At 37.5% G+C, this 18,903-nt stretch overlaps 1 protein-coding gene across 1 annotated transcript in view; it reads left to right on the top strand.

Annotated features, from left to right (window-relative positions):
- Nucleotides 1-18,903, top strand: part of FRK (fyn related Src family tyrosine kinase) — a 49,822-nt gene that overhangs the window by 15,254 nt on the left and 15,665 nt on the right. The window contains exons 2-4 of the mRNA XM_057390205.1: nucleotides 7,228-7,349; nucleotides 13,693-13,853; nucleotides 14,474-14,642. Of these exons, the coding sequence (XP_057246188.1) occupies nucleotides 7,228-7,349; nucleotides 13,693-13,853; nucleotides 14,474-14,642 (452 nt within the window). The remainder of the gene's footprint in view (nucleotides 1-7,227; nucleotides 7,350-13,692; nucleotides 13,854-14,473; nucleotides 14,643-18,903) is intronic.

The raw sequence follows: 18,903 nt of genomic DNA, 5'->3' as shown, positions 1-18,903 counted from the left end.
CCCCAAAACTGTCATCATATTAACTCTGGACTATGAAGGGAAAAATGGAAGCAGCCAGTGCTCATGYCCTATGCTCTCCATGCACACAGCTCATCATTTGTAAAGCACATCTGTTTCTTAACTATATCAGGAAGGTTTTCATCTCTGCAGTGATATTTCCTAATCTTYTGAATAATCAGCTCTTGAAGAAATGCTATTACTTCATTAGTCTTATAAGTAAGACAGACTAATATTTTCTATCAGAAGAGCTTGTTTATTTGCTTTTAATTTTTCCAGGCTTTACCTGATAGGGTGTGAACTTTCCAGGATTGATACCAGGTACGGGCTGCCTCTTTCTCTGCCTGAAAGCAAGAAATGTGGCTCAGAACAATATRAGAAATCTTTTGTTCATGTATGTTGGAGGAAGGGCTTGATACCTAGTAGGGAAGATTGCTTTACTAAATGCATGTGCTTTTTTGCTGTCTAAGAAAACTGCTTTAAACTAACCAAGGCTTTGAAAATTTAATTAACTTCATGTRTGATAACTGAACATACTCATTAGAATTCTCTATTTTTGATATTTTGGGAAAATCCAAAAGTGCTTGGAGCCTTCCTGCCAACATAGAGACTACTTGCTGTTGGCTCCCTTGGTAAACTTCTGCCTCTACTTCTGCACTCTCCTTTACCCACAGCATAATGCAGCTCTGGCATGGATTAAAGCTGGTTCAGCAGCCCTCTTTGTCCTGCACGGATGACAGCAGTGAAGAGTGGTTCAGGTTTCCATGTGCTGAGTAAGGGCAGTGGTCACAGGATGGTCCCCTGATGAAAATAATTGAATAAGACCCTGAAGGATTTCTCTGTCTCTTTCTCGTCTCTGTGGCTTTCCATGAATCTCTCCTTGTCTTCTGTGGCATCAAAGTTAGCACCTATTGCTGTCCAAATAAACTACTACACACTGCTGAACATTAAATTGCCTGAAAGGTAGGCTTTGCGCTTTTCAAGTTTCAATTTCCAAAATTTATATAAAATATTTATAATAGTGTCTTATTGCTTTAGTCCCTTTCTGGGCTGTTTCTCTAACACACAAAGTATTTTACAAGGAGAAGTGCCACAAAAGGAATTTAATGAATATTTGTAAAGCATTTGGATATTGCAGTCATGAACGCTGTAATAGAGGCTKCTAGGAAAGGAGCCATTCATGTAATTTTGTAACTGGCATTGAGAGCAGAGGCTGAACAATGTACAGTAAATAAACTCTATCTACACCATGACAAAACAAAATGGAGGGTAACTATTGAATGAGCAGCATTCATATCAGCATTGTAGGGAGCATTGGATATGACCATGTAATTAAAGATGGTATCASACTGCATCTTCTGGAAGTGGCTGAGTGGATGCCRTGAAAGCAGTATTAATATTGTCATCTCCTAACTTCAAAGTACTTGAGCATGCAGTTACAGCTTTCTGTGACAGTAGATTTTGAGGCATTTAGAATGTAAACTTCATAAGCTGTTGGTGCTTTTCTTTATTTGTTTTAGCTGATACACAAGCTTTCTGCATTCCAGAARAAACTGGGATATATGTGGTTTTGGTATAGATAGTATCTGGGGATTTTTTGCCTCTGATTTTTCCTCTAATTGCAGTAATTCTTTGCTCTTCTCGGTTGAAGAAACCAATTCTCCTCAGCCTACTGCTACAGGCACASTTAAAACACTTGAGTTAATCTTCTGGAGGGCCAGCTAACCTTTTTGTCATCATCATTTGTTCCCTAATGGAGACTTCTTGTTGAGAACCACAGGAATCTCAACACTCTCTCAGCTGCTGACATTCAGCAGGCTCATGAGATTTACCTACCATGAGAAAGTAAATCCCAGCTGTAAGCACTCATGAAAAATGAGAAGCAAGATGCCCTTATGCCATAAAGTGCTGATCCAYGATAGGATCGTGCTGTCCATTTTAATGCCTCCAGTAATTTTTGAAAATAAATGTCATGTGACTGATTTGCTGCTATTCATTCTGTTATTTCGCCATGCTGTTTCTTGGCATTTTCCTACCCTTTCCTCCCTCTTCATTCTTTTTGTAATAATCACAGTTTTTCTGTATGCTTGTACCTTACTTCTGACTCRACCTTCAGGATTTTTGCTTCTAACTGAACATTAATAAAATTATGAGTATGTCACAGACCTCTGCTTTTAGCCTTATCTTACCTCCAGTGTCTTGCAAACTGAAATAATCCCCCAATATCCCAGCTACAGCTAGTTATTAAAGCAAATTCAGTTACTTCAGATATGACATTGTGGAGTTAATTCTGACTTTGCTCCTGTATGTATTAAATCCAAGTAATGGTAGAGAATAAAAGTGGCAAGCTATGCTCTGGTGAGCCTTGAAGGAAATGGGTGGCAGAYTTGCACACCATTTTCTCTGCTGGTTTTCAGTGTGGGTAACAAAAGAGCAGTGAGGGATCTTCTTAGACTTCCAAGAAAGTTTAAGATTATAGCTGTTATTTCAGAGTTGGTGCTTAGCTTGCTCGTGGGCACCTTACCTACATCCCAAAGGGGCGCGCACACAGTGTCTTTAATCATAAATTTAGAGTTTATGTTGGAATGCAACTGTGAAGGAGCTGCCCAAGGAAAGACAAGTCTAAAGAAGTATTTTGTCTGGCCCATGACTGGGGTGTTTTGGCTAAGGCTCAGCACACACCTTGTGATGTCAGGATTTAGCATGTTAGGGATTTAGGAGACACCAAAAAGAGAGGTCAAATGTAGGGAGGTGAATGGTCTGTAAAAAGGGCTGTCCAAGGAATGGCAGACTGCAAAAAAATATTTCCTCTGGGAGCTTTTTCATCTGGAGCATGGCTGGGAATCAATTTTTTTTTTTTTTTGGGGGGGGGGGGGGGGGGTTTGTTTGTTCTGAGTAGTTGATGGAGTTTATTTCAGGATAGAAAAAGCCTGTAGTTCCCAGACTAGTTGATACCTTCTGTAGAGTCTTCAGTCTGCCTTGAATGAGTGTATTGCAGTGATTTGATCAGAAGGGGATTTTGTATTAATGAGAGGAAAGAAAACTTATTTTGCATACTTTTTTTTTTTTTTGTTAGAGGAATATTTCGTTTTTTCAGTGGATTTTGTTTTTTCCATTGGGGCTTTTATCCTGTTCTAAGCATGTTATCAGGCACTGGAAATGTTGCTGGTGGTGTAGCATTGGAGAACTTTGTCTCCACATTTTTCTTTGCTTTAGCTCTTGGCCGATGTTATTCTTCACCACTCAAAAGTGAAGTGATTGTTTTTATCTTAGTGGATTTTTAGGTAGCAAAACATGGGGGACAGAAAGTAGAGCCAGGTAAATGGGGCTTTGACTTTTAGATGGAGATGAGCAGTGCACTGCACCCCGGAGGACAGAAAGCTTCTCAGCAAAGGCAGCGATGGRGCCGGGTAGCACTACCAACTTCCCTTGAACTCATAACTCTGTTTCAACTCAAACTGGGCTGAACAGGGAGGCAGGAGTTAGCGTGAGGTGACATAATTTCTCTTTCTTAAAACATTGCCCTTCAAGTATAAACATCAGCATTCAGCTAGAAGAAGCTTTCCTTTGCTTGAAGAAGGTCTTTGGAGGTCACAGCAGTGATACTGTCACATCAGGGAAGATGCCATGACAAATCCWGCTATGAYYGGTGATGTGATCCGGTGATCATGARCATTCTWGTGGAACTGGTGRYCAATAGGAATGTGATCACTCAGCTCYCAATAACCACAACAAATTTCACTGGTATTCCAGTACTGAGCATCATCTGCAGCAGTGATGTGTTTGTTAATCCGTGTTAGTTATGGACCCACATGAAGGTCATGTTTTCTGTCCCCAAAGTCCTCCTACCTGTGGTGGCCAGAAATGACCTGGAAGTCCTTTGGAATTTTTAATGAATGTATTCCTGATAGCTRTGAATGATGGTGTAAGCAAGGGATTCTGAGGAAGCTGCTACAAACAATCCCCCCAAACCAGATCTGGGATCCTACACTTAAAGGGAGTTGGGATGTTGGATTCAGTCCTGTCCAGGAAAGCACATTCCTGGGTGTCACTGGCAGAAGAGCACTATTGCTGTGCTAGCCAGAAGCAGACAGCTCCTGCTRGAAATGGAAAATTGTGCCTAATGCTGAATGCACTCATTTGTGCTGTACCTAGTAATCTACGGATCCAGCACTGACAATCATGCCCTGAAGTGACCTGGCTGTGAACTGAAGTTCCAAGTGATACTGTGTAAGAATTGCTGCTTCAAACTTCTCCTGGACTGTCCGAAGCCAATACACTGCACTGAAGTCAGAAAAGTTACTTTGCTTGTGCAGTGGATAGTGCTTCRTGTTTAGTTCTTGTTTTCCAAGTGTTCTGTTTTAAAACCTTCATCTGTCTTTGAGCTAYAAAACATGAATAGATTCATTAAGGATTGGGTGTTGTTTTGGTCTGACCTTCCTATGCTGCAGAGCAATATCTTGTGGTGAGTAATTACTTTGATTCATTATTACTTTTTAGAGCACTTTTCGCTCTAAGATACACACTTGTGGATGAGGTAAAATATTAAACCTTTTGAAGCATAAGTTCAATTGCTAGAAATCGAAATAAGCTCTTCATGCTTTGTAAAAGGAATTTAAACCTCCATTACACTGAACATAGTACTTTAAATTCAGATGTGCTTCTGTAAAAAAAAACCCAACTGAATAACAAATTAAATTATTTACTTTGAAGTTAGCAGATTGTTTTTTCACGTTCGATATTACTTTTGGTACTGTATAATTATTATTGCAAACCAAATGGCTTTGAACTAAGAATCAAATATTCAAGTGCTATTAAAAGTAATTTTCTCTGCATTTTTCTGAAACATTTTAATCAGATCATATAAAGTCAGCAAATGAGSTAATACACAATATGCGTCCACTTTTCACCCTCCATAATAACTTCAGTTACACTTACCTTCTCTAATACTGTTGTTCTAATTATCTTATTTTGCAAGKTAGGATCTTTTTAACTGCTAAGCCTATCTGGAGTCAGAACCTGCATGTTATATGTCCTCCATATAACAGTTAATGGCAATTTCATATAGATTTAAGTGCAGTRTTTCCAGCCTAATAAAAATTAGCATATAAGTTGAAATGTTTTGAAATCAGAGAAACAGGTACTTATGCCTCAATACTGTGCACTTATGTGCATATTATTTTCCTGAATCATGGTTTATATTGTAGATATGGTTTTACATACGCTGAATAATGCTATATAAATTTACATTTCCAAAATAAACCAACAATTTCCTCTAGYTGCATAGATTGTATTGCTACTCAAGTTTTCAGCTTTAGAAATTTGAGTTACTGACAGGATTTTTTCAGATATTGAGTCACATAAAGACTATACTTTCACTATCCTAACCATAAAATCCAGTCTTGATAACAATGCATTGGAAACTCTTTTGGGTTTGGTAGAAAATTAAATTCTTTTGAAAAGATGCAATTCTTGTAATCCGTGAAGAAAAGAGACAAAAAATTAAACACCTCTTCTTATACACTCTATAAAGATCTGTCATTTTGAGCATTGTTAAGTGATATCTTATTGTTCAAGGGGAAAAATATTCAATTTTTTTTTCACCTCATAGAGTTTGTTAGATTTCACATGTAATTCTCAGACCAGGTATATTTAGAGATTTCAGAAAGATTCTAAATCAGTTTTTAGGGCAGACAGATATTCTTTGGGATTTGAATACAGTTGAATTTGTACTCTGTCTTCTCATTCTTTTGACAAGAAATTTACTCAAGGCTTTGAATGTTTATTGATTACTTAGTTTTCTACAGTCTAAYGAATGAATTAATTAAATTAATTAGTTGAATTAATGAACACATTTAACTAATTAAAATTACTGCTAACACATTTCAGCTTTCTAGTGAGATTACTTTGCTTGCCAAATATGTATCAAAGCCTATTTCATCCACATCATCTTCAAGTCAGAGGACAGGAATATKGTCTGGAAAAACTGTCTTTAAATTTCTTCTGTTAACAAAGCATATCCAGTGTGGGTTAGTGCTCTCTGTATTTCCCTCTTTTTATTTCCTCTTTGTCAATACAAACCCATTTGTCAGTACCCTGACTGATGCTTGATCAGGTAAGGTATCACCCAGTGTTCTCATTTACTTCCTCCATTCCTCTTGATGACTACAAGCCCTGTAGGTACTAAAATAGTGTTTTGATGACTCCCTCTACTTTTCACTAGTAATTGACAAATGAAATAGTTAACTGAGTAGGCAACTTTCCTGTGGTCCATTGATTTATATTTGAAGTTTGTATAATAGTTTTAGCTATGATTAATTTAAAATGAGTTSTCCAATGAGTATATGGCATATTTCTGATACCTATTTATCATCATTTGCTTCAAATGAGAGGTGGAGCTAATCTTGGAAAGAGCTTTGCATGTTTGTTGGAAGGAAGCTGAACACCACCCCATTTGAAAATGCTGACTCATCTCTGTCTTATTTCCGTTTAATTTAAACTCAGCACAAAGYAGCAAGAGAGCTAAATCTTATTTTCAGAGGAGCAAATTAAAATAATTTCTTGAACAAGCTTTTATGAACTACAGAGTTCAGTGAGAGAGGAAAAATGTTTTAAAAGGTATAGATTGGAGTAGATTTTTACAGAACACAGGTGTTGAGATGTTTGTAGTGACTTGAGGGACAYGCTGGGTTTGTTTGTCAAACAGCCTCAAAGCTGAAAGATTGCCAGTAATTCATTTGAGTATTGACRTGGCAGTGGAATGGGGAAGCAGAGTGATTTTCGCCTTGGAGTCTGAGAGCCCTTCTGCAGTTTCAGAGATCTTTTGGCTTTTAGGATGTTGGGATGCTAGCACATACCTGCACCCCTACATAGCTCAAGTTGCATCMATGGACTTGGCATCAATTCCTGCCCCTGTAGCCTTGGCAAAATTTCTTGGTGATTTTTTTCTGGGACAAGATCAGTCTGTCACTTCTGAGTGCTTGTTGCCTTGAAAGCAATATGACTTTTCATCAGCAATAAAATCCAGATTTCACTCAAATGAGTTAGCAGTGTTTTCRACCAATAAATTTGTTCTGTAGCTCTCACTGGCTTTTTCCCCCCACACTATTGACATTTAATTAACATAGCACAGATTATCTCTTAGTAAATATGCAGCATGTTTATAAAAGCTAAACTGTCTTCCTGCTATGTTTCACTGAATGCTAAAATTAATGGTTTTCATTTRTTCAGATGGTTCTTTGGCCCAGTCAAACGAGCAGATGCCGAGAGACAACTGTCACACCCTGGAAACCAGGCAGGAGCCTTCCTAATCCGAGAAAGCGAAAGTCTAAAAGGCGAATACTCACTCTCAGGTACTTTCTACTTTTTCATCTGAAGCAATGTTTAAAAATTTCTCAGGTCATCTGGGTTTTTTGATCTTTGAGAACAATAAACTGTGGGCATAAAAATGGAATTAAGTTCCTAATAATATTTTTTTCCCCAGGGGATATAGAAAGGAAAGTTGGCAAAAGTAATTTGAGTTTATATTGCATAGACTTTGTTTATCAATATGCTCAAAACASAAATTAACTTTTTCTGCTTAGTATTTCCAGTGTTCTAGCTGCCTTAAAATAGATAGTATTTTCATGATCAAAGCATAAAAAAGTACATTACAGTTGTACACTACTGTTCTGATTAGTACACAAAACAAAAATAAAAATAAAAGCATGTTGTCAGATATCTGCAATTTAAGAAAAGGAGATTTCTGTTAGATTTCTACTTATTTGTTTTCAGGAATAAAATCACAGGAAGATATTCAAAGCTGTACTTTAGAATCAGTCATGTTCCATTGAAAAATTCACTGTAAATATGAGTAAAAAATTAGATTTATGATKATGATTATTAAACTAAGACACTTATTTGTAAATAATTTTACTCACTCGCATCTGAGTACATAATGTTTTTTCCTGCATTAGATATTTGCCATTTTAGATAGTAAATGTGATTGTTCATTGTTTTTTTTCTGTGAATATTTCCCATAAAACCTGCCATGCAACTGCCAGTCAGGGATATGGTGTTGTCCTTGAGACAACAGGGTTRCACACCCAAATTTTTGAATGYATTCTAYCTGTATTAATTACAGAGACCAGGAAATATTTTGATGTTTGTGGATAAACTATGAGTGGTCATGGTAGAATTATGTCAGTAAAATGAGCRGCCTCTTGTCCATAGCCAGATTCTTTCATATTGACTCCTCTTTTGCCTGGATGATTACGTGTTATTCACCTTCGCACATTACACAGAAACACAGCTTAATGAATTTTGACACATTCTTGGTCTCACTTTCCCAATTATAGGGGAAGTGTATTTACCTGCAATGCCTTGTGGTAATGSGAAGAATGCTTTCTATTGCCAAGACAAAGAAATGTGAAGTACAGGAAATTTTATTGAAATAAATGTGATAATTACRGTTCTGGGAGAGTTCACTCCATAGTTTTCAGTTTGCCCTCAAGGAAGTTGGTTCTTGCCATGAAGCACTTAAAGGAAAGCTGCCTTCAGCAAGGAATCAGACTGCTCCTGAGTGGTGATAGGACTGATCCATTGTGTGCACACTTTCAACCAAAGGACCCTAATACAGCCATAGACCTTTCAAAATACTGTCTCTCCATGTGCCAACTTATTGCTGTGTCACATAATTTCAGCATCTTCCAAATGTTCTCCATGAATGAAATGCTTCTCCAAGGACTGGGCTAAACTGATCACAGTGCGGTGATAAAGCAGGGAAGGAAACCAAGCCCTTACTATCTTCTTAATGATGGCACCTTATAATCAATGAAAATTTTTTTGCTTGTGCACCTGGGGGTGGAAATGCAATTTCTTTTTATTATTCTCCAGCTATAGCCTTTTAGGGAAGATTTAAAATAAATATTAATTATTTATCYTGCATCCTTAAGAGGAAAGTGTCAGTGTCTTAGTTAAACTTAGGTAAACTATGAGATACTCTGGAGAAAAACCCAAAAGAATGAAAATAAATATTAGGCCAGCATTTGCAGTAGGATAAGATCATCCTTTGATGCTGCTGTTTGGTTTTCTCCTTGCAAATTTTGGATRGAAAATTTATTCTATCTGATTTAGTATATTTGATTCAATTATGAAAGCTTGTGGTAAACATTTTTTACATTTTTGTACAAGCTAATTTGGGAACAGGAAATTTGATGATGACTGATTAAAGCAAGTTATGAAACCAACAGTGTGGATTTGTTTCATGCTGGTTTGTAAGATTAAGAAAGGTAAGAGTGGCACTGAAGAACATAATATAGACAGAGGCAAGGCTCCAGCTACAGGAGCCAGATCTCCTTCATGCACAAACAGGTTGTCCTCTGAACATGTATGCATGAATATATGTATAATCTCAGATTTTTAAATATTTGTGCTATTTTAGGCAAAGAAAGAGGAAAACTCTGCAGCGATCTGTAGAAGCTATTAGTGGCATCATTCCCCAGTGCTCCTAGATCGTTATAGCCACTTCCCAGAGTCGAACATAACTTATCCTTAACACCCCAAATAGCTAAATATTATTTGCTGCTCACTGATTTGGCTTAGCTGAATGGCAACTGTTTGTATTGTGCAAGTTGTGCTTCCAGGCTAATAGTAAGCATTGTGGTCTGGATGTTTTATGTCCATAATCTCATTACTTGTTGTCTATTACTTGGAAAGCTAGTGCATGCTGAAGAAAACGATGAAAAGGTTTGTATTGAGGGAAGCATTAGTAGGGAAGAAGGTTGTTTAGCTCAGCAGGTGCTACGAAGAAGGCAGTTTTCCTACCTCTCTCCCATTTGTGCCATCAGTAGGAATTCTGAAACTCTAAAGCTGAGGCAGAAGGTTGGCTTTTATCTCTGTGGTAGCTGATACACTGATAGAGGGGAAGTCTCAAGCTGATATTTTGGAATATGTCCCTAATTTCTGTTTCTAATTTTTTCAGTCCAGAAACATTAGGCCACAAAAGTCCCATCTTCTGTAGTTCTGATTGCCTTTGCTCTACCTTTTATTGCTGTTTTGGTTTCATTGCAGAGTAGATGACAATGACTAGAAGAGCGACAACCTGGCTTTCAGAATTAAGGTCTTTGAGAAAATATTTTAATTCTCTGTCCAGCGTGCCATTTAGGTAAAAAATAAGTTGGAAAGGAAGARAGATTTTTACCCAAGAACTCATAAACTGATTTTATGACTTCCATGCTTGATTTCATATGGGCAAAGAGATATATGTGAGATTTAATATTAATTAGGGAGACAAATGATCCCCTTAACAAGAGAGAATTTTTTTAAAAAAATCTATCTTTCATGAAAATTAMACTTTTTACTTCTAACTTACCAAGCTGGGAAAGCTCTCAATTTGTAAGATTTAGATAATAAATAATTATTTAAATTAAAAACAAAAATTCATATTCAGAAAGGTTTTTWTCATCTGTGAATAGTTAAATAGGAAGCTCATGAAGCCAGATAGGCCACTGAGATGTGTTACTATAAATTTAGAGTGTTTGACATTTTAAAAATAGTTTTTTCCATTTTAAAAATGCACATGTTGTCGACAGATTTTTATGTTGATGACTCCAGCATCTGGTGTGAAATGCATTAAATTTTAAACATGTTGGTGCCATCTTAGACATTGCTTCTTTTTAATTAAAAGCCATAATTTAGATGTGCTCAGCTTAATTGAGTGTCATTGCCAATGATAGCAGGAGGCTCTTTACTTAGCTCTTCACTGAATAATGGTATCTGAAAGACTTATTGCATTAAATAACAATGTAAATGGTTTGTGTTTTCTTCAGCTGTTTCTTCCATGCTTCAAAAAGAATATTGTGTRGTTTCCTCTAGGCCACACTGAGTTTCAGCATAGGAAAAGCAGGTAGCTGTTTAAGGCAGCAGACTCACAGAATTGGAAAATTCATGGCTGTAGAGAGAGGATTATTTTGGATCTGCCTCTGCACCTGTTCTATGTTGGTGAGAGTAATCTCATGGGTCACTCTCCTCCCACATCCAGCCTGGGCAGGGAGGCAGAGCAGAGGTGCTGGTGGCAGAGGTGCTGGTGGCAGAGGTGCTGGTGACAGAGGTGCTGGTGGCAGAGCTGCATGGCCAGTGCTGGGGCAGGACTGCTCACAGGAGCCGTGTTGGGACACATCGTTTTTGGCAGTAATGGCACATTAGTGTCTCCATAATTCACTCAGGGAAGGTGTTGACTCTGCTGATGACACCATAAATTTGTGTGCCCTGGGGAAGGAATAGTAAATCATTTTATTCACATTCTTCGGGTAGCAAAATCTACTTCTGGTTAACCTAATCACATGAAGATGGATATCTGGGAGAGGATAATCCTTCTGCTAAACTGAAACTATGTAGAAATGTAATGGGGAGCTGTAATTCTTTTGGAAAAGAYGAATTGAGGAGAAAAACTCTGCAGTCTTCAAATTTAACTACCATCAAGCTGTTGGAAACTGAGATTACCATCCTGTCCTGTTTGGTAGTGCGGCTTGGATGTAGAGATGACTGGAAGGGGTAATGGATATCTCTTTCCTGAGTGACATGAGGAGCCCCACTAAGCTGCAGAGTTGCAAGTGTGTGGTGTGGGACCTGTACAGCCAGACTCAGCCCTGGGATACAAGTAAACAAAACCCTGTCAAATACTACACTAATCTCAGCTACTTAATATGAGATGAGGCAGTATCAGTGCAGAAATTTTCTCCAGCTTCTCCACACACATCACCACCTGACCTGGATGCTGTCAGTTATAAGGCTTTGTAAAAGGCTCATTTAGGAAATTAGAACACATCCTTCAAACAAGCTCTTGCATTATTAATTTTATCTACTTCACAAGTAAATAGTTATAATACTTCTAATAAATAAAGCAGTTAGTCAAACTACTACTGTGATATACTACTGCAACTGGATTAACGCAGTCATCCTGTGGAACTTTTGTTCGATGCATCATAAAGACTAATTAATTTGCTTGGATTAATTTTCCTGTGAACTTTGGAAAAGGCATTACATATTCAGTCTGTTGTTACTGAATTACTCTTCCCTTCATTTTGCTTCAGCTCCATTTCCAAATGATAYATCATAAAAACATTCATGAATTTTACAGCTAAAAAGTAGCAATTATGGGTGTTAAATGAAAGAAATTTAATTTGAAAAGTGTGATGTATTTATCTTTGTAATATGGATTTTACTTACAAATTTTCTTATTCCTGTCCTCATGCAGAATTTTAAATTCTCAGGTCCCTACAAATACTACCTGAGGTGGAGTATTTTGAACAGCTCCTGTCTGCACTCTGGTGGTCTGTGATGGCAATCTCACAGTACAGTGCAAAAATATTTGCTTATCCATGATATTATTTAAGGAAGGAGAGATTACCTCTTTGATTTCATCATTTAGATGGTGAGACAGATTATCTTCATATCAGCTTTGTTAACTTCATGCAACCAATTCTATATTTTTTCTACATACGTCACCGTGTATTCTTCTCTTATAACCGAAGTGATCGCCAAAATCCCAGTGGTGTAAAGAATCTCTCAGCTAGGTTTATTGTGGAACACTGTTAATGTTAGAGCTAACAGCTGTAGCCTTCTTAGGAGCTAAATTAGTTACCCTTCTGCATGTAATATAMACTCTCTACTGCCCATTGAAAATGGGCAGTGATACCTAAATAATGGAGTGTCTTGTAAATGACACCCTCAAAAGTGTCTAAATACCTTTTCAGCTCTGCTGAACTGCCCTCTCTGATAATTCTGGGCCTGCTATTGTAACTACTGATAYTCCTTTGTAAAGGAGATCTCTAAACTACTGGTCTCCAAATATTTTTTTTCCTTTTTTCTTTTTTTCCTTTCTTTCTTTTTGTGTGTGTGACTTATATGCATTTTTTGTGTCTCTCTGATCTGGTGCTGGTCCAGGTCTAGCCCCAGCATGCAGTGACCCAACTTTTTTTCTGACACATCTGGAATTCCCTGATGRTCATAGGGAGGGACACTTTGAGTGTCATGATATGCCAATGAGTGACCTACAGGAGGTGAGAAGTGCTCTTCTTGATTAAGACACAGCAGATTAGAATAAATCACATTTCAATGGAAAGGAATTAATCAACTGCTTAAAACGGAGCATTATTCGCCTGATTTTTGCGTATTCCAAACATGCACAAAATAAAAAAAAACAACCCTTGGAAGATGTGAGTCCTTTGCAGCGAATCATAGCCATGTGTAGGGTAAATATGTTTCCTCTAAAATTTCCTCTAAAATGCCTGCTAGCCCAGCAGCTGCTATTTGGAATGGTAACACTACAATAAACAAGGATGAAGCATATTAAAAACTGAATAAATGATTTTCTGTCAAATAGATGCTTTTGGGCAGTTTTGGTGTCATCAAAGATGGGAAACATGAGCTGCCTCACAGAAGATGTATTTATGTACTTCTACTTCAGTTCTTCTGCATCAAATCTAAATGGCTGAATATTAATAGATGAGATGTATTGAGCTATCTGAACAATGGGCTTTGGTTTGAAGGAGAYTTTTTATGGTTGCCATATTTGAAACAAAAATAATTTATATTAAGGTACTCATAAATATATTTAGGAACCTGATGATGCTTTGGGCACGAATGATATTGTACTGCTGCAATAATTCCTGGACACCTAATACATTAATACCTAATGTATTTAAATCTTTGTAGTTTTTGATGGTACATCTGTGAAGCACTACAGGATCAAAAGGCTGGATGGAAACTTTTTCTTAAGCAAAAGGAAAACTTTCAAAACTCTGAATGAGTTGGTTGACTATTACAGCAAGACCAGTGATGGCCTCTGCGTGTTGCTCAAAGAGCCATGCCTAAAGGTAAGGAGCGGATGCTACATTGTGAAAAATATTTATTGTGAGCTTACTCATCAGATATCTGTCAGAAAGTGTTGACCCCATATCTGCTTCTACCATTTCTAAATGCTGATGATCTTCTTGTTTTGAGGAGGTTCTGGATAATGTTATTGTTTCATTCTTGAGGCTGGCAAATTAATGATGAAATACCATGCCATTWAAAAAAAAAATCATCAAATGTCTGGGGGGAAAATATGCCAAATCATGATTTATGGACACCTTTTTATAAATATATGTGGAGATGAAATCTTCAACTTCATAACTCAAGCTGTCCATAAGTAATTACTGAGACAAAACCACAAGGTTTTGGCAAAAAATACGTCACGGTTCAAAAATCTTGCTAGAGATTTTTTTGCTTTTAATGGCAGGATACTTTCTTTGCATATTTCTTATTTCTAACAAAAAGCACCCAATGTGTGGGCTGTATTTTATGCTCATGKCTCACTTTATCACATGTGTGCACTCTAAGGAAACATTATTTATATTTGTTCCAGCTTTACGTGACACAGTTACAGTAATTTGTATATGTTATTGAAAAAATATTACAAGTCTCAATTATTGTGTTACTTATTTTCTTTTACCAGGTACAAATTCCTGCTACCTTTGATTTGTCTTAYAAAACTGTTGATCAGTGGGAGATAGACCGACTATCTCTGAAATTCGTGAAAAAATTAGGATCTGGTCAGTTTGGTGAAGTATGGGAAGGACTGTGGAATAATACCACCCCTGTGGCAATCAAAACATTAAAGCCAGGTATGTGAATTATTCTTAAATGTTAATAATATGAAATATTAGCAAGAATGTTCCTTTACTTTTTAAATGCTATKGCAAAGAGAGCCTATCCATATATGCAGTCTTTCTTAAAATTTACCCACCTAAACATGAAGATTGGTAAAGATTTAGGTCCAGATATTCTTTGGTGTTTTGAATTAAAATGTTATACAGTTTCCTGCTTCTAGATGAGCTGAATTCATTTGACACCTGTGTTACATAAAAAAGCACCCACAACAAGGGTAATACCCATTTTGTATTTGTATATACAGTATTGTTTGTATGGAATTAAGTAACTTAAGATTCAATAATCTGTTGGTAAAGTGATTGATTTACTACTGTTTTGTCAACTGTAGAATTTTYCTAGTGGTTAGGTGCTATATTATAATAATTTCTCTGGTAATATGGAATTTGTATTATGCTAAGTCTGTACTTAAGAAGCGCTTTTATCCTAGTATTGCTTGAATAAAATTTCTCAAAATTTTTGATTCACAGCATTTAAACCCACTATGTGCATGTAATATAAGATTGTGACTAATACAGCTTTTAGCATTTTTCTTAATTACGTTTCATTAACCTCAAGTAATGTGTGCATTTTAAATTGACAACAAAATATCTGCCAGCAGATGGCAAGAACCACATAGATAAGAGAGGTAGCCTGGATGACATACAAGATTTTGAAAAGAAGATAACAACATGAGTTGTGGTTAATTGAAAAAGCTTGTGTTGGGCACTAATGAACATGATTCAGGAAGCAGAACAGATTCAGACCTTTGATTCAGAAWACCATCAATATGYTTGAGCACTGCTKGAATAGTCTTCTGAACAGGGAGGGATTTAAACATGTGTTTTGAAGCTCTCTTGTATCAGGATATGGTTTGTGTTTTGGGACATGTAAATTGAAAGAAAATAAGCACTTTTTCTCCCCTCTGCTTAACTGAAAATATAGAAATTGCTCAAATTAAAGAGCTTCTATAATTTATATGAAAGACAGTACTTTCTTCAGTGAGCAGGCGCGTCTCCCTAGTGATCCAGTAAATAGAAACCATCTTGAAATCTTTTCCTCACTGGAATAAACATAAGACTCACTGCAAGACTAGCACAGTATAATGGAAGAAACTCCTTCAGCTGTGATTGTTTTTGTAGTATCATAGCTCACCTGGGAAAAATGGCTTGATTAATCAATACTTTTTCTATCTGTTTTTTCCACTCGAGTCTGACTTTTGCTAAGGTCAACAGCAGCAGTCCCACTGATTTCATGGCAGGCTGTATTGAGTTAGGGCAGGCTGTATTGAGTTAGTGCAGACAGAAATCCCATCTGGATGCAGTGCTTGGATAGCAGAGTTTGTGACCTAATGCTGTGATAAGGGAGTTGAGCATTGCACATAATGTTGCTCAGAATGAAGACTTTGTTTCCCAAAGCCATCTTGATAAATTATGTAATTAATACTGAATCTCTTATCAGTGTACTTTGTGAACTATCCCATTTTACAAAAACAGTACAAACAGACAGAAATGTAAGCATTTAACCTTGCAGTCTTACTTCTCCAGGGAATTTTCCTCTTCTATACAGTGTTTTTCACCATTTGGAGTGCCTTACCRTAGGCAGCACATTGGTTTTCCATAGCTTGTTCTCATTGTTACTCATGAGAAATAACAATTCACTAATTAAAGCCAAACACCAATACCCTCATCCTAATCTGAGTAATAAATGTTTACCTTGGTACTAATAAAATTTCAGCAAAAGGTAGGGCTGGTAATTTCATTCACCATAATATAGAGTTGATAAATGAATGGAAAACATARTAGTTAATAAATAATCAAGAAATACATTGTGTTGATGATTGAACCTTTCAATATTCACATAAGCAMTGTTTCAGGCTTCAAGTGTAGCACACTGTAAAATTATCATATCCTGTTGCTTGGCTCAAAAATCTAAATTACTTGTCTTTACACTGGGGCGCAGGAGGAGGTGTATTTTAAACTACAGACTTTTTACTAAATTATTTTACAGTGTAGAATCTCTGGACAAGAAAGTGRTCAGAACAGCAGAGCAGTGTGTAAAATGTGAAGTGATCTGGCAAATGTATGGAGCTGAGATGGAAACCTCAGAGAAACTGTGAAATGGAACAATGCTCTTATTACCAAGCATGAGCGGGCTGATCAAGTAGGACAATCACGTGGTGAACAATACAGAAGAGCATAATGCAATCAGCATGTCATAGATTTATAGGCCTGAAGGCCAGAARGGGTTTCTGTTAYTTTGAGGTTTTCTGCTGAGCATTAYTTTGCAGTGTACATCTRTTCTAGACCATATATAATCTGAATACTTTGCTGTTGTTTGCCATTACACATCATCCCTCTGCTGAGATTAGWATTTATATTTAATCAAAACACAGCTTGTTCTTGACTAGACAATAGCAATAAGTCTTCTAGACCTAAAATGAAGGCATTGAAAGAATGTGGACCTAATTTTGTATTTGAATTTGCCCAATGTCTTCGCTTTAACCCTTGCCATGTCTTCTTGTAATAAATGCCTATTTSTATGCATTAGTTTTTCTTTGCATTCAATTGACTTTAGAAAGGCTAAATGCAATTTCTTATTGTATAGTATCCTTCTCATTTCTCAAACAGCTTTTTCTAGACTTAAACTCTAGCTATTGCTGCTAAAAGGCTTAAAACCAAGTAAGCAAATAGCATCCTGGGCTATATCAGGATGTGTGGCCAGGGGGACCAGTGCAGTGATTGTCCCTCGGTACTTGGCACTGCTGAGGCCACACCTCAAATGCTGTGTCCAGTTCTGGGCCCCTCACTACAAAAAGGACATTGAAGTGTCCAGAGAAGGCTGATGGAGCTGGGGAAGGGTCTGGAGGGTAAGTCCTATGAGGAGTGGCTGAGGGAATTGGGGTTGTTTAGTCTGGAAAAGGGGATGCTCASGGGAGATCACATCACTCCCTACAACTGCCCGCAAGGAGGGTGTTGTGAGGTGAGGATTGGTCTTCTCCCAGGTAGCAAGCAACAGGAAAAGAGGAAACAGCATCAAATTGTGCCAGGAGAGGTTTAGATTGGATATTGTGAAAAGTTTTTTAATGGAAAGGTTTGTCAAGCACTGGGGATCACAAGATGCCTGGGGAACTCATGGAATCACCGTGCCTGTAGAGGCTCCGAAGGCATGTGGATGTGGCACTGGGGGTCAAGGTTTAGTGGTGAACGTGATAGTACTGGGTTAATGGTTGTATTCGATTATCTTAGAGATCTTTTCCAACCTTATTGATTCTATGATTCTATGGCCCTATGACCTTCCAACATATAGGAAAAATTAATCTCCCAGAATTCTGGTGAGATGGCAGTAATGGGTCTTCCCCAGAGCCAGTTCTCCCTTGATGCAAATATGTGATTCCTGATTTGTGAGTAATTAGGGTATTCAGAAATCTGAATCTGTTCCAATTTGGAGCAAGCACCAATTTTTCAAATATTGTATACAAACTGGATATTTCRCAAACTGTTTATTTCAGAAACATTGATGTGCAGCATAGAAGCTACATTTTCACTCTTTTTAGGCATCAACAGCATCTCAGATATATCAGGATATTTTAATAATTGCCAGGAAGAAATAAACACTCACATATCAGATAAAACATAGAGTAAAAATGTACATTACAATGAGAAAATATAAATGCTGGTAAAGCACATTTCTTTACAATGATTGGAAAGTGTGGATGTCAGGAATSCAAGAATCTTCTTCCCTGCTGCCTTTTTCCTGGGCTTAGCTTCACTCCCAAACCACCTACCTACTCCTCCACTGTGATGCAGGGGGACAGGGAAGGGAGATTATGGTCAATACATCAAAAGTTGTCTCTGATGCTCCTTCTGCCTCAGAGAAAGGGCTCCTCTCATTCTTTCCCTGTTCCTGCATGGAGTAATCTCTACCACGCAAGAGTCCTCCACAACCTTCCTCACTTAGGCCTGCATCCGGGCTGCAGTTCTTCACTAGCTGCTCCAATGTGGGTCTCTTCCAAGGGATTCATCCCTCCAGGGCCAGACTGCTCCAGGGTGGGTCACATATTCCCACTCCTCTCTTCTCTGGCTGTTGCTGGTGTTGCAYTTGTTTTCTTTCCCCCATTTTTAAATCTTATCCCAGAGGTGCTGTCAACTCTGATGAGTTTGGGCTTGGCAGTGGGCCAATCCAGAAGCTGACTGGCACTGGTTATGCTGGACGTCATGTTGGAGATTATATGAAATG

This window comes from Malurus melanocephalus, unplaced genomic scaffold, assembly GCF_030028575.1.
Source record: "Malurus melanocephalus ecotype Western Australia unplaced genomic scaffold, MMel_1.1 scaffold_23, whole genome shotgun sequence".
In the NCBI taxonomy this organism is placed as follows: Eukaryota; Metazoa; Chordata; class Aves; order Passeriformes; family Maluridae; genus Malurus; species Malurus melanocephalus.
The sequence above is the reverse complement of the archived record's forward strand: the minus strand, read 5'-3'. Positions and strand labels throughout refer to the sequence as shown.